Source organism: Erythrolamprus reginae, chromosome 4 (genome assembly GCF_031021105.1).
Source record: "Erythrolamprus reginae isolate rEryReg1 chromosome 4, rEryReg1.hap1, whole genome shotgun sequence".
NCBI lineage: Eukaryota > Metazoa > Chordata > Lepidosauria > Squamata > Dipsadidae > Erythrolamprus > Erythrolamprus reginae.
Window position 1 is genome coordinate 3,917,065 of NC_091953.1, and position 16,038 is coordinate 3,933,102.

General features: G+C 46.4%; 2 protein-coding genes across 2 annotated transcripts in view; one reads left to right on the top strand and one right to left on the bottom strand.

The window, feature by feature from the left end:
* The window catches only part of TSKU (tsukushi, small leucine rich proteoglycan), a 28,238-nt gene extending 14,287 nt beyond the window's left edge, over window positions 1–13,951 (bottom strand). The window contains exon 1 of the mRNA XM_070751618.1: window positions 13,792–13,951. The gene's annotated coding sequence lies outside the window, so the exon portion shown is untranslated. The remainder of the gene's footprint in view (window positions 1–13,791) is intronic.
* LOC139167087 (retinal guanylyl cyclase 2-like) overlaps window positions 12,667–16,038 on the top strand; it is a 75,300-nt gene continuing 71,928 nt past the window's right edge. Inside the window, exons 1-2 of the mRNA XM_070751515.1 lie at window positions 12,667–12,792; window positions 13,638–13,882. Of these exons, the coding sequence (XP_070607616.1) occupies window positions 12,667–12,792; window positions 13,638–13,882 (371 nt within the window). The remainder of the gene's footprint in view (window positions 12,793–13,637; window positions 13,883–16,038) is intronic.

Sequence of the window (16,038 nt, forward strand, 5' to 3'; positions counted from 1 at the left end):
GGGTGCTTTCCCCAACTAACCTTAGATTTGTGTCCCCCTTGTTCTTGTGTTCACTTTCCTATTAAAAACACTTCCTCCTGAACCTTAGTTTAACCCTTGAATATATATAACTGTTTCAATCATGTCCCCCCTTTTCCTTCTGTCCTCCAGACTCTACAGATGGAGTTCATGAAGTCTTTCCTGATACGTTTTACGCTTAAAACCTTCCACCATTCTTGTAGCCCGTCTTTGGACCCGTTCAATTTGATCCATCTCTTTTTGTAGGTGAGGTCTCTAGAACTGAACACAGTATTCCAAATGTGGTCTCACCAGCACTCTATATAAGGGGATCACAATCTCCCTCTTCCTGCTTGTTATACCTCTAGCTATGCAGCCAAGCATCCTACTTGTTTGTTTTTAAGTTCTTTTAGTCATATTAGTTGGATTTCTGAGATGTATACTGTTATATACTTTTGGTATGTTGTGAGCTGTCCCGAGTCCTCGGAGAGGGGTGGCATACAAATCCAACCAACCAATCAATCAATCAATCAATCAGTCAGTCAATCAATCAGTAAATTTGCCCAGACTCAATGCCCGCAAGGGATTATGGTATCATTAAAAGAAGCTAATGAATTTACTGGTAATGCAATTATTTTTTTAAAAGTAATTTATTGAACAGATTTGCACAAACACTTAAAATTCTTCAAAGTACTGTCCTTGGGCCCTCTACACCTTTTTTTCCAGAGACTCTGCCATGACCGGTACATGCCCTGGAAGGCATATTCGGGGACCTCTCGCAAGGTCTTTGTCACGGCTGATTGGATCTTTTCTGTAGACGAAAAACTGGTTCCTTTCAGGGCTGGGAACAAAAAGAAGTCTGGTGGAGAGGCGTCAGGACTATATGGGGGGGGGGGTAGGGCAGCATTGGCACCTGGTGTTTGGCCAGGAAGCATGGACTCATAGCGTGTTGTGGCCAGGCACGTTTTTCGTCATAGAAGAGATCCAATCAGCCGTGACGAAGAGCTTGCGAGAGGTCCCCAAAGACACCTTCCTGGGTGCGTACCGGTTATGGCAGAGTCACTGAAAAAAATGTGTAGAGGCCCAAGGGACAGTACTTTGAAGAATTTTAAGTGTTTGTGCAAATCTGTTCAATAAATTACTTTAAAAAAAATAATTGCATCACTTTTGGAATGCATCCTATATAACTTGCAAAGTCAACACAACCACAATAATAATATATATATATATATAAAGCCCTTCATGGCATCGGACCAGAATATCTCCGGGGACCGCCTTCTGCCGCACGAATCCCAGCGACCGATTAGGTCCCACAGAGTGGGCCTCCTCCGGGGTCCCGTCGACCAAACAATGTTGGTTGGTGAGATCCAGGGGAAGAGCCTTCTCTGTGGCAGCCCCGAGCCTCTGGAACCAGCTCCCCCCCGAGATCAGAATTGCCCCCACCCTCCTTGCCTTTTGTAAACTCCTTAAAAACCCACCTCTGTCGTCAGGCATGAGGGAATTGAGATACAGTATTCCTTCCCCCCCCCCCCCCCAGGCCTATACAATTTATGCATGGTATGTTTGTGTGTATGTTGTTTGGTTTGTAATAAGGGTTTTTAGTCATTTTTAAATATTAGATTTGTCTTATGTTGTTTTATTATTGTTGTGAGCTGCCCCGAATCAACGGAGAGGGGTGGCATACAAATCTAATAAAATGAATGAATGAATGAATGAATGAATGAATGTGTTTGAGTTTTTGCTGGAAATGCCAAATACTCAGCGAAGATTTTCAGCGGTCCACAAAAAACAGGTTCCTTTCCAAACCAAACCAATTATTATTTTTTTCCTCTTTCCTGCCTCGATGGCAACAAATTTGTCATTGTTCAGCTTCTGTCAGTTCCTCCCCGGGGTGCTCGTAGGTTTCCCAAAACCGAGATTGGCTTAACGGTGACATCGAAACCGCTTGCTAAGCTCCGAAACCACGCTGTGCAAACCACCATGGCTTAAAAACAAGATCCATTATGCTTTAATGATAGGTTAGCACCCAGCACGACTGTATTTACTGTATCGGTCAAACAAGGATACGGTACCCTTGCCCCGCCCCCCCCCCCCCCAAAAAAAAATAGAGACTGTCAAATCTTTCCCCATTGACCTGAAGAAATCACTGATAGTGACTCAAATTGTGGCGTTTCTCCAATGTTTTCAGCTTGTAAATGCTAGCAGTGGTTGCTAGTTTTCAAACGATGATTAATTGATCCCATCTTTATTACTTCCAACATTTAAGGCAGGACTAGAATTCACTGTCTCCTGGCGATTGGCCCAAAGTCACCCAGTTGGTTTTCATGCTTAAGACTGGACTAGAAGTCACCATCTCCTGGTGATTGGCCCAAAGTCACCAGTGGGCTTTCATACCTAACACTCAGAGTCAGCCTTCTCCTGGTCCCAGTCCACTAGACCAGTGTTTCCCAACCTTGGCAACTTGAAGATATTTGGACTTCAACTCCAGAATTCCCCAACCAGCATTCACAAGGAAAAGGAGAAAGAGAAAGGGAAGGGAAAGAGGAGTAAGAGGAGAAGAGGAGAAAGAGAAGAAGAAAGAGAAGGACAAGGAAAAGGAGAAAGGGAAGGGAAGAAGGGGAGAGAAGGATAAAGACAAGGAGAAGAGAAGGAGGAATGAGAGGAGGAGGAGAAGGGGGATGAAGAAGAGGAAGAAAAGAAAAGGAGAAGGAGAAAGGGAAGGAAAGACAAGTAGAAGTAGATGGAGAAGAAGGAGAGAGAAGGGGAAGGAGAAAGGGAAGGGGAAAGAGGAAGAGGAGGAAGTAAAGAGAAGTAGATGGAGAGAGGAGGATTACTTTGAACTTTACCAACGACTTATTGTTCTCTGGAAAGTATGACCACTTCCAGAAGACTCCTCCTCAAACGTTACACACGCCTTACACCTTTGGGGAAGGGAGAGGCTTCGGAAGAAGAGGAAGGAGGAAACCGCAGAGCCAACGAAGGGATGATCCAAAGAGATGCAGACTCCGACTTGAATTGATTTACCGCCCTGGCAAGTGAACTCGACTCATTGCATTTGGTGACCGTTCGGAGTCACAACGGCACTGAAAAAAGTGACTTATGACTGTTGGGCACACTTTACGACCACTGCAGCATCCCGTGGCCATTGTAACCCTATGACCATTTTCCACATTTACGAGCTGTTTTGCCATGGTCAAAATTCAGACGCTTGGCAAGAGGTTTGTTTGTGAAGGAGAAAGGGAAAAAGGGAAAGGAGAAAGGAAAGAAAGAGAAAGAGAATGGAAGGGAAGGGAAGGGAAGGAGGAGCAAGAGGAAAAGGAGAAAGAGAAGGGAAAAGGAAGGAGTAGGGAAAGAGAAGGGAAAGGGGAGGAGGAGAGAGAAGGAGAGAGAAGGGAAAGGGGAGAAGGAGAAAGAGATAGAGAAAGGGAAGGAGTAGGGAAAGAGAAGGGAAAGGGGAGGAGGAGAAAGAGGGGAAAGAGAAAGGGAAGGAGAAAGAGAAAGGGAAGGAGTAGGAGAAAGAAAAGGGAAAGGAGAAAGAGAAGTACAAGGAGAAAGAGAAAGGGAAAAGAAAGGAGAGAGAAGTGAAGAAAAAGAGAAGGACAAGGAGAAAGAGAAGAAAAGGAGAAGGGAAAGGGTAGGGGGAGGAGAAAGAGAAGGGGAAAGAGAAGGGAAAGGAGAAAGGGAAGGAGTAGGAGAAGGAAAGTAGAAGTAGAGAGAGGTAGATAGAGAAGGCTGAGGGAAAGGGGGAAGGAGAAGGAGGAGAAAGAGGAGGGGAAGGAAGGAGGAAGTAAAGGGAACTAGAAGGAGAGAGAAGGAGATGGAGAAGGAGAAAGAGAATGGGGAGTGGAGGAGATTTACAATGCTCTCAGCCCGATTTCAATTTCCGCAAGGAAACTCAATGGGGAAGCCAGCAGGAAGTCGAAGGTCGGCTCCCGGGGCTTTTTGGCCGCCTTTGATTGTCCGGTTCCTCTCTTTCGATAAGGAAATCTCTCTGGAATGATGACAACAGCCCCCACCCCAAACAAACCGGGCAAAGGTTGTCTAATAGTAAACAAAATTAAGGTGGGGTCCTGTCTCAATTTTACACACCATCCATAAACATCACTATATGACCCACAGGAGAACTCCAGTTGCCAAGCAGGAAAATAATAACAACAATAAAACTCACAGGAGGGCTGGGTCAGTTGGGGTTGTGGAAAAAAACGCCCCTTTGTAACAACCACCCGGCTGAGGGGACAAGGACCCACACACACTTATTTGCTGGAGTCTGTACACATCCTCTGTCTGCAAGGCTTACATGTCATCCTCCTCTCCTCTTCTCTTCCACTTTTTCTTCCTCTTCGTCATTATCTCATCTTGTCTCTTCTTCCTTCCACTTCCACTTCTTCCTCTTCCTCTCCTCCTCTTCTTCTTTCCTCTTCTCTTCTTCCTCTTCTTCTCCCCCCTATTTCTCTTTCTCTTCTTCTTTCTCACTCTTCCTCCTTCCTTTTTCTTCTTTCTCTTCTTCTTCTCTTCTTCCTGCTCTTCTTATTCATCCACTTCTTCCTCCTCTTCCTCTTCTTTATCTTCTCTTTCTCTTCTTCCTCCTACTCTTCTTCCTCTTCCCCCTCCTCTTCTTCTTCACCCTCTCTTTCACTTTTTCTTTCTCTTCTGCTTGCTCTTCCTCTTCTTCCCCCTTCTTCCTCTTCTCTTTCTCCTTTTCTCCCTCCTCTTCTCTTCTCTTCTTCCTCCTCCTCCTCTTCTTATTCCTCATCCACTTCTTTCTCCTCTTCCTTTTTCTTCCCCCTCTTCTTCTTCCATTTTTTCTTACTCTTCTTCCTTCTCCTCTTTCTCTTCTTTCTCCTCCTCTTCTTCTTTCTCTTCTCTTCTTCTTCCTCCTCTTCTTAATTCCTCATCCACTTCTTCCTCTTCTTCCACCTCTCCTCCTCCTATGCACAAGCCCCATTCCCTTCTAACCCTGATGATGTTACCTAGTCAGGTCATGAAACGTCCAGAATGAACAATTCACTTGACAGAGCATCAAGGATCCCATAATTCAATCTTGAGCTACAAATATTAACATTTAAACCAGATTCAGGGTTTTTCTTAATCTCATTTCAACAAACCCTACATTTTCACAGGCCAACAGCCCTCGACTCCTGATTTCTACCTGAATCCAGACAAGGAAATGCGACTCCAGTTTAAGATATTAGAGAAGATTTCACTTTTTAACCTCTTGCAAATATTATTCATGGGAACTGGGAGTTTCCCCAACTTCATTTACTGGATTACTTTGAACTTCACCCACCAATTATTATTCTGTGGAAAGTATGACCATTTCCAGAAGACTCCTCCTCAAAGGTTACACACACCTTACACCTTTGGGGAAGGGAGAGGCTTAGGAAGAAGAGGAAGGAGGAAACTGCAGAGCCAACAAAGGGATTACCAAGGGATTATCAAAAAGAGAATGCAGAATTTACAACCCTGGCAAAGACCTCGGTTAAAGACCTCGGTATACTAATAGCAAAAGATTTAAGTGCCAAAGCCCACTGCAACAACATAGCCAAGAAGGCTTCAAGAGTTGTAAACCTAATCCTACGTAGCTTCTGCTCTGGCAATCTCACACTATTTACCAGAGCTTACAAAACTTTTGCCAGACCGATCCTCGAATACAGCTCATCTATTTGGAACCCATATCGCATCTCAGACATCAACACCCTTGAAAATGTCCAGAGATACTTCACCAGAAGAGCCCTTCACTCCTCCACTCGAAACAGAATACCCTACAAGACTAGACTTTCAATCCTGGGCCTAGAAAGCCTAGAACTAAGACGCCTTAAACAAGATCTAAGTATTGCCCACAAAATCATATGCTGCAACGTCTTGCCTGTCGGCGACTACTTCAGCTTCAACCACAACAACACAAGAGCACACAACAGATTTAAGCTTATATTAACCGCTCCAAACTTGACTGTAAAAAATATGACTTCGGTAACCGAGTTGTCGAAGCATGGAACTCATTACCGGACTCCATAGTGTCATCCCCAAACCCCCAACACTTTACCCTTAGATTATCTACGGTTGACCTATCCAGATTCCTAAGAGGTCAGTAAGGGGCGAGTACAAGTGCCTTCCGTCCCCTGTCCTATTGCTCTCCTATATCTCCTATACCTTTCTTCTATTCCTATATCTCTTCTTCTATTCTTTCATTGATATGTTCTATTCCTATACCTTCTTTTCTATTCTTTCTTAGATATATTTTGCTATGAGTATCTCCTCTATAACCTTCATCATGTATTTTACTATGTGTATATAGATATATATAGCCACTAAAACTCTCATTGTGTATTCGACAAAATAAATAAATAAAATAAATAAATGAATTGGGCTCCCAACAGTTTGTTTAGTGACCGTTGGGAGTTATGACGGCACTGAAAAAAAGTGACTTATGACTGTTATGCATACTTTATGACCATTGCATCATCTCTGTGGCCTTTATGACCGTACGACCAATTTTTCACATTTACAACCCGTTGTGCCATGATCAAAATTTGGGGGCTTGGCAACTGACTGATATTTATGATGATTGCAGCATCATACGATTCATTTTTGCGACCCTCTTGACAACCAAAGTCAAGGGGAAAATCAGATGACTGTGTGTGTGACTTAACTGCAAGAATTCAAATAACAAGAGAAGGAATAACAAGAGAAGAGAAGGATTTGGGGGTCATGATTAGGAAAAGTGAGTAGGATGCTTGGATGCATAGCTAGAGGTATCACAAGCAGGAAGAGGGAGATTGTGATCCCGCTGTATAGAGCGCTGGTGAGACCCCATTTGGAATAATACTGTGTTCAGTTCTGGAGACCTCACCTACAAAAAGAGATGGATGAAGCTGAACAGGTCCAAAGACAGGCTACAAGAATGGTGGAAGGTCTTAAGCATAAAACTTACCAGGAAAGACTTCATGAACTCCATCTGTAGAGTCTGGAGGACAGAAGAAAAAGGGGGGACATGATTGAAACATTTAAATATGTGAAAGGGTTCAATAAGGTTCAGGAGGGACGTGTTTTTAATAGGAAAGTGAACCCAAGAACAAGGGGGCAGAATCTTAGGTTAGTTGGGGGAAAGATTAGAAATAATGTGAGAAAATATTATTCTACTCAAAGAGTAGTAGATGCTTGGAACAAACTTCCAGCCGACGTGGTTGGTAAATCCACAGTAACCGAATTTAAACCTGCCTGGGATAAACATAGATCCATCCTAAGATAAAATACAGGAAATAGTATAAGGGCAGACGAGATGGACCGGGAGGTCTTTTTCTGCCGTCAATCTTCTATGTTTCTATGTAACAAGGTTGGCAAAGAAGGAGTTAAAGCAAAAGGCAAAACTGCCCTATCAATTATATCTTGCTTTGCAACGGAAATTTTGAGGCTCAATTGGGGCCATAAAACGTTATGAGCGATGAGACTCTCTCCGGCCGATATTAGATATGATTGGTTGGATGGATGGATGTGTGTGAGTGTACATTTTTAAAATGTTTTAGTAAATTTTCATATTTTATAGTTATTAGATTTCTTATATATTGTTATAGTTAATGTTGTACGCCGCCCTGAGTCGCCTCGAGAAGGGCGGCATAGAAATCTAATAATAAAATTAAATTAAATTTAATTTAAAAAATAAAATTAAAAAATGAGGACGAACTGTACTTGCAAATGTTTCTGGTTAAGTCCTACGGCAATTCCTGCTCAAATTTTAAGGCTGTGCTAGTCCAGATGGAACTTCTCTCATTTCTTGTTGTGCTAGATTACTACTTGCAAGGAACAGTGAGCAGAATCTGAATTCTTCTAGCACCAGCCATTCCTTGCCTTTCTTTCTTTCCTTCCTTCCTTCTCTATTTCTCTGTCTCTTTTTCTTTCTTCCTGTCTTTTCTTTGTATTTTTCTTTCTTCCTTATCTCTCTCCCACTTTCCCCCTTTTCTCCTTCCTTTTTCGCTTTCTCCCTCCCTCTTCTTTCCTTTCTCCCCCCCTCTTTCTTTCCTTCCTGTCTCTTTTTCTTTCTCCCTTTCTTTCTCTCCTTCTCTCTCCCACTTTTTCTCCTTTTCCCCTCCTTTTTCTTTCTTTTTCCTTCATTTCTCTCTCCCTCTCCCTTTTTCTCCTTTCCCCTTTTCTTGCTTCCCCCCTTTTCTTTCTTTCTTTCCCTTTCTTTCTTCTTTCTGTCTCTTTTTTCTTCTCTTTCTCCCTCCTTTTCCTCACGCTTTCTCACTCCCTTTCTCTCTCTCTCTTTCTTTCCTTCCTTCCTTCTTTCTTTCAATCAATGTTCTGCCTGCCCATCTTACCATATGGTAACTCTAGGCAGCTTACAGTTAAAACAGTTTGTGCTGTAAAGCAGGGGGCTCCTCCCTTGGCAACTTTAAGACTTGTGGACTTCAACTCCCAGAATTCCTCAGCCAGCCATGAATGACAAGAGTTGGAAGAAACCATAAGGATCATCTAAGTCAGGGTCTCCAACCTTGGCAACTTTAAGACTTGTGGACTTCAACTCCCAGAATTCCTCAGCCAGCCATGAATGACAAGAGTTGGAAGAAACCATAAGGATCATCTAAGTCAGGGTCTCCAACCTTGGCAACTTTAAGACTTGTGGACTTCAACTCCCAGAATTCCTCAGCCAGCCATGAATGAGTTGGAAGAAACCATAAGGATCATCTAAGTCAGGGTCTCCAACCTTGGCAACTTTAAGACTTGTGGACTTCAACTCCCAGAATTCCTCAGCCAGCCATGAATGATAAGAGTTGGAAGAAACCATAAGGATCATCTAAGTCAGGATCTCCAACCTTGGCCACTTTAAGACTTGTGGACTTCAACTCCCAGAATTCCTCAGCCAGCCATGAATGACAAGAGTTGGAAGAAACCATAAGGATCATCTAAGTCAGGACCTCCAACCTTGGCCACTTTAAGACTTGTGGACTTCAACTCCCAGAATTCCTCAGCCAGCCATGAATGACAAGAGTTGGAAGAAACCATAAGGATCATCTAAGTCAGGGTCTCCAACCTTGGCAACTTTAAGACTTGTGGACTTCAACTCCCAGAATTCCTCAGCCAGCCATGAATGATAAGAGTTGGAAGAAACCATAAGGATCATCTAAGTCAGGATCTCCAACCTTGGCCACTTTAAGACTTGTGGACTTCAACTCCCAGAATTCCTCAGCCAGCCATGAATGACAAGAGTTGGAAGAAACCATAAGGATCATCTAAGTCAGGGTCTCCAACCTTGGCCACTTTAAGACTTGTGGACTTCAACTCCCAGAGTTTCCCAGCAAGCAAAGTCCACAAGTCTTAAAGTGGCCAAGGTTGGAGACCCCAGATATGTACCACACCACCTCCATGCAACTTGGCTGCCAAAATGACAACTTTGCAAGAAAGATCCAGCCGAGAGGAAGACGAAATGGTCCCAACAAACCAGTAAAACTGGTTCCCTGTCCCTCTCTCAAATTCTGCATCTTGGCATTAGCAAACGGGGAAAAACCAGCACCTCAAACATCCCTCAAACATCCCTTTCCTATCAGCAATTTCGAGCCCCAAATTTCTGTCGCTAAGGCCGTCGTCGACATTTGCCTCATTTTACGACCGTTTGTGCCACGGTTGTTACGTGAATCACTGTGGTTGTTAAGTTAGGGATGTGGTTGTTTTCCCCCATTGACTTGGCTTGTCAGAACGTCGCAAAAGGGGATCACGTGACCCCAGGACACTGCAACAGTCATAAGTACATGCCAGTTGCCAAGCCTTCAAATTTTGATCACATGACCACGGGATGCCGCAACGGTTGAAAGTGTGAAAACTGGTCTTAGCACACTTTTTTCAGTAGCGTTGCAACTTTGGACGGTCACTAAACGAGCTGTCTTAAGTCGAGAACCGACCATACTCTGGATCAAGAAACCCAGTTAGCAAGATGGGCCGCGTATAAATTTAATAAACAAAATCCTTCCATCACCCTCCACATCACCCAAAACGCCCTTTCAAGTTGCTCGCCGGCACTTGACTTCCAGATCTGTGCAAAGTTTTCATTCAAAGGTGCTGAGCCTGATGGGTATCGTAGTCCAACCTAGGCGCAGGACACCCCCACTTTGCAGGACAGTTGCCTAAAAGTAGAGACTAGAAAGTCACTTATCTGAAACATAGAAACCTAGAAGATTGACGGCAGAAAAAGACCTCCTGGTCCATCTAGTCTGCCCTTATACTATTTCCTGTATTTTATCTTAGGATGGATCTATGTTTATCCCAGGCATGTTTCAATTCAGTGACTGTGGATTGACCAACCACGTCTCTTGGAAGTTTGTTCCAAGCATCTACTACACTTTCAGTAAAATATTTTCTCACGTTGCTTCTAATCTTTCCCCCAACTAACCTCAGATTGTGCCCCCTTGTTCTTGTGTTCACTTTCCTATTAAACACACTTCCCTCCTGATCCTTATTTAACCCTTTAGCATATTTAAATGTTTTGATCATGTCCCCCCTTTCCCTTCTGTCCTCCAGAAACAGTATAGGTCCTTCCGCTTGAGCAGGGGGCTGGACTAGAAGACCTCTAAGGTCCCTACCAGCTTATTCATTCTTGTTTTGTTTCAGTTCAGAAGTAACCATGGCTCTTCATCCAGAAGACTTTTTTCCTTTGTCCTGTTTTATCAAGGTTGCAATCCCCCCAAACCTTTTCCCATACAAGCTTCGGGACCGCCTTCTGTCGCATGAATCCCAGCGACCGACTAGGTGCCACAGAGTTGGCCTTCTTCGGTCCCGTCGACAAAACGCTGTCTGGCGGGACCCAGGGGAAGAGCCTTCTCTGTAGCGGCCCCAACCCTCTGGAATCAACTCCCCTCGGAGATCAGAACCGCCCCCACCCTCCTTGCCTTTTGCAAACTCCTAAAAACCCACCTTTGCCGCCAGGCATGGGGAAATTGATTCCCCTCGGCTGCTCCGTTTTATGTATGGTTTGTTTGGGTTGCATGGATGTTTTTAATCAAGGGCCTTTTTAACTGTTCGGCTTTTTAATCATTAGATTTGTATTTTGTGTTCCTGTTGTGAGCCGCTCCGAGTCTTCGGAGAGGGGCGGCATACAAATCTAATAAATAAATAAAATAAATAAATAAATAACATGGTTAAAACTCTGCCAAAGCAGAGATCGGAGTTCTGCACTTCGGTGCAGCAAAGCAATTTATTTATTTATTTATTTATTCATGCATTAAATCAATCAATCAATCAATCAACCAATCAGAATAGAATTGGAAAGGACTCTGGAGGTCTTCTAGTCCAACTCAAGTAGGAGACCTTCTATGTCAGACCAATGGTTGCCCAGCCTCTTCTTGAAAACCTCCAGTGATGGACCACCCACAACTTCTGGTGGCAAGCCGTTCCACTGGTTAACTGTCCTCACCAGTGTTCCCTCTAATTTGTTTTTGGGGTGGGCGGAAAAGTATAATGTCTGAGCAGCAGTCCCTTCGGGACTGGGCGGCACAGAAATAATAAATAAATAAATAAACAAACAAACAAACAAAAAACCCACCCTGTTTTGCCTCAGAGAATTTCAAAATAAAATACTGTACTGTGTGTCTATAACAGTGAGCTCATAATAGGGCAACTCTATCAGTATCAAAATGCCACTTAAATAGTTGAGCTAGTTTCAAACTAGATTTTGATTTTCTTTCTCTCTTCCTTACTCCCATTCTTTTTCTTTCTCTTTTCCTTCCTCTCTTTTTTCTATCTGTTTCTCTCTCTTCCTCTCTCTCTCCTTCCCGCTCACTCTTTCCCTCTCGGCTTCTGGGCAGGTTTGGAAAACTCTGAGTTGATGATGATTTTTAAGTGAGCGATTGCTCACTGCTCAGCTTAGAGGGAACTATGGTCCTCACTGTCAGGAAATTTCTCCTTAGTTCTAAGTTGCTTCCCTTCATGATCAGTTTCCATCGGTTGCTTCTTGTCCTGCCTTCTTGGGGTTTGGAGAATAATCTGACCCCCTTTAGTGGGGAACAGCCCCTCAAATATTGGAAGACTTTCGCAAGAGTCTTAAAACTCACTTATGTTGCCAGGCATGGGGCAATTAGATCACGCCCCCCCCTCCTGCTTACCAAATGTGATGTGTGGTTGTGATTAAGTTGGTTGACTGTTTTTAATATAGTGGGATCTTACTATGTAGTTTTAATTAATTAGATTTGTGTACACATTGTTTTATATTGTACCCTGCGAGCCGCCCCAGTCTTCGGAGAAGGGTGGCATACAATTATAATAAATAATAACAATAATAATAATAATAATACTTCTATCATGTCACCCCCTAATCCTTCTTTTCTCTCGACTAAATGGAAACTCCTTCCAGGGGTCCCGTTCAGCAGCTCTAAAGTTACAGAAAGTGCCTGCTGGATTGCAGGGGGGGGGGCAGTAAGGATGCACCCCTAGCTTTCCCCAAAGGCTTCCCAGAGGAGCACAAAGCTCTCTCTATAGGCACCACCACCACCCCATGCACCTCACAAAACTCAGAACAACTGTCCTGGATGCCCAGTGCATAATGTCAGGGCAACTTCCCCATTATTTGCTCCTTGCAAAACGCAGCGGAACGCCCCCTCTGGATGCTACTCACCCCCCAATGAAAGCCGGCGCAACCCTGGGCCCTCTTTATGTGCCAAAGTCAGCGCAACGCACACTCCGTCGATGTCCCGTGCCAAAGTCAGCGCAACACCACCCTCCCCATGTGCAAAAGTCAAGGGAACACCACCACCACCCATGCAACACCGTGCAAATGTCAGCGAGAACTCCCCTGGATGCCCCGTGGAAAAAGTCAGCGCTACTCCTCATTGTTGCTCCGTACAAAACAGCGCAATCCTGCCCCTTCGACGCCCCATACAAAAAAATCAGCAGAGTCCTGCTCCCCCCCACGTGGAAAAGTCACCGCAACACCACCCGCCACCGATGTCCCATGCAACAATCAGCGTAAACCTCACCCCCGCCCCCCATGCCCCGGACGAAAGTCAGCGGACCAACACCCCCCCCCTCCCCGTGCACCATCAGCCCAAGACCCCCTGGATGCCCCGTGCAAAAGACGGCGCAACCCTGCCCCCCATGTGCAAAAGACAGCGCAACCCCGCCCCCCATTGATGAGTCGTGCAAAAGTCAGCGCAAACCTCACCCCTCCCGTACAACACCGTGCAAAAGTCAGCGCAAGCCCCCCTGGAAGCTCCGTGCAAAAGTCAGGGAACCCTGCCCTCCATCGATGAGCCGTGCAAAAATCAGCGCAACACGCCCCCCCCCCCCGCCATGCCTCGGACAAAAGTCAGCGCCCCCCCCCCGGTGCAACTTCACGCAAAAGTCAACGCAAGCCCCCCTGGATGCTCCGTGCAGAAGTCAGCGCAGCCCTACCTTCCATCGATGAGTTGTGCAAAAGTCAGCACAACTACCCCCCCCCCCCTCCCCGATGCCCCGTGCAAAAGTCAGCGCAACCCTGCCCTCTCTCATGTGCCAAAGTGAGCGCAAACCTCTCCCGATGCCCCGGAGAAAAGTCAGCGGACCCCCCCCCCCCACACACACACCCGGTGCAACCCCGTGCAAAAAGTCAGCGCCCCCTCCCCCGACGCCCCGTGCAAAATCCCCCTCCCCCCTCCCGCTTTCCCTTCCTTTCTCTCCAGCCGAAAGCCCGAGTCCCGGGCGGGCTGCAGAGGCTGGAGCGGCCGGAGGGACAGACGGGGGTCCACCCCGCCTCCCTGCAGCCGCCCACCCGGGAGAAGCGCAGAGGAGCCGAGCCCATCCCCGAAGCGGTGGCCGAGCATCGCGGGAACTCACCCTCGGCAGCCGAGCCTGCCTCCCTCTCCCTCTCGCTCTCTCTCGCCCGGCGGACGACCAGGAGAAGCGGCGGCGGCGGAGCAGCTGGACGGTCGGAGGCGCGCGCGAAGGGGGGCGGGCGGCTCTTTTCTTTTTTTTTTTAAAGCGCTCCGCCCGCCAGCGCGCAAACTCCGGCACGTGCGCGCGCCTCCCTCCCTGCCCCGCCCCCTCCACCCATCTCAGGCGGGGGGAAGGAGGGGCTCCGCCGGGCGCGCGCACGAGATCGGCCGCCCCGCCTCCTCCCTCCTCCGGCTGCTCAATGAGAGGGGAGGGGTTTGGGGGGGGGAGAGGAAGGGATGCCGCGCAGGCGGTGGGTGGGCGAGGAGAAGAAGGGAGGGAGGAACATCTGGGAAGGGAAAGCGGGGAGGGAGGGAAGGAGGAGGCACCGCTGGGCTCTTCCTCTCCGGCGGGAGAAAGTTTGGGAACTTTTGGGGGAGGGCAAGGGAGAGAGGGGGGCAGAGGGAAACCAGGATTCCGGGTTTATTTGAGCACACACACACGGGTTTATTCAGTCCTGCTACCCACCACAGCTGGTAGGGCAGGTTCCAGCAAGGTGCAGGATGGGTTCAGGCCCTGAGCATGTGCAGAATGCCTTAATGGGCTCAGATCAGGGGTGGGCTATTACCCAGACAGGGTGGGGGGGGGGGGAGAGAGAAGGCAGTGGGGTAGCAAAAATGGAGCTCCACCCCAGAGCACCCAATTTGCACTGAAAGATTCATTCATTCATTCATTCATTCATTCATTCATTCGATGTTGAAAGAAAATGCAGGGCATCCTGCATAAGCCATGCCCACAGTGTAGTAGGTAAAAAAAAAAAAGGTAGCCCTTCACTGGCTCAGACACAAGCATGTGCAATCCACTCCCTGGCTTGGAAGGTTCAGAACAGGGCCCGGGGCAGGAGGGTTTAAAGTCCAGAACATAACACTCCACAACGGGACAGTTGGGGTTCAGCTCAGAACATGTGCAGAGTGCATTCTGCTCCCTGGCTTGACAGACTCAAAGCAGGGATCAAAGCACTGCATATGATCAGGTTCAACCCTGAGCATGTGCAGAGTGTGCTCTGCTCCTTGGCTTCGCAGACTCCAGAACTGGGCAGGATGGGCTCAACCGTGAGCATGCGCAGAGTGCACTCTGCACTCTGGCTTGAGAGGCTCAAAGCAGGTCTTTGTGGCCTTATGAAAGGCCAGCAGGGTGGGGGCGGTACGAACATCGGGTGGAAGCTGCTTCCAAAGAGCCAGGGCAGCCACAGAGAAGGCCCTTCTCAGTGGTCCCGCCAACCTGCATTGCTTACTTGACGGGACCCGGAGGAGACCAACATTTAAACATGTTAAAGGGTTAAATAAGGTTCAGGAAGGGAAGTGTTTTTAATAGGAAAGTGAACACAAGAACAAGGGGACACAATCTGAAGTTAGTTGGGGGGAAAATCAGAAGCAACGTGAGAAAATATTATTTCACTGAAAGAGTAGTAGATGCTTGGAACAAACTTCCAGCAGACGTGGTAGATAAATCCACAGTAACTGAATTTAAACATGCCTGGGATAAACATAGATCCATCCTAAGATAAAATACAGAAAATAGTATAAGGGCAGACTAGATTGACCATGAGGTCTTTTTCTGCCGTCAGACTTCTATGTTTTTATGTTTCTTTGTGGCCTTATGAAAGGCCAGCAGGGTGGGGGCGGTACAAACATCGGGTGGAAGCTGGTTCCAAAGAGCCGGGGCAGCTACAGAGAAGGCCCTCCTCTGTGGTCCCGCCAACCTGCATTGCTTAGTTGACGGGACCCGGAGGAGGCCAACTCTGTGACTTCTTGGTCTCAAGAAGGTATGCGGCAAGATTGCGGTCGTAAATTGAGGACCCACTGTAGTCTGGAGCAGGGGGTTTCCAACCTTGTGCCTGTTTTTTTGATATATATATATTGGGATTGTTTTATGAAATTACTAATTTTAAATTGTAATTAGATTGGTGGGCATTGGATTTGTTATTATGTACTGTTTTTTATTATTGTTGTGAGCCGCCCCGAGTTTGCGGAGAGGGGCGGCATATAAATCCAATAAATCTAATCTAATCTAATCTTGCAACTTTTAAGATTTGTGGACTTCAACTCCCAAAATTCCTGAGCCAGCAAAGTTGCCAAGGTTTGAGACCCCCTGCTTCTGGAGCATTGCCTGAGAAGGAAATGTTTACTCCTCTGTCTTCACTCCAATCCA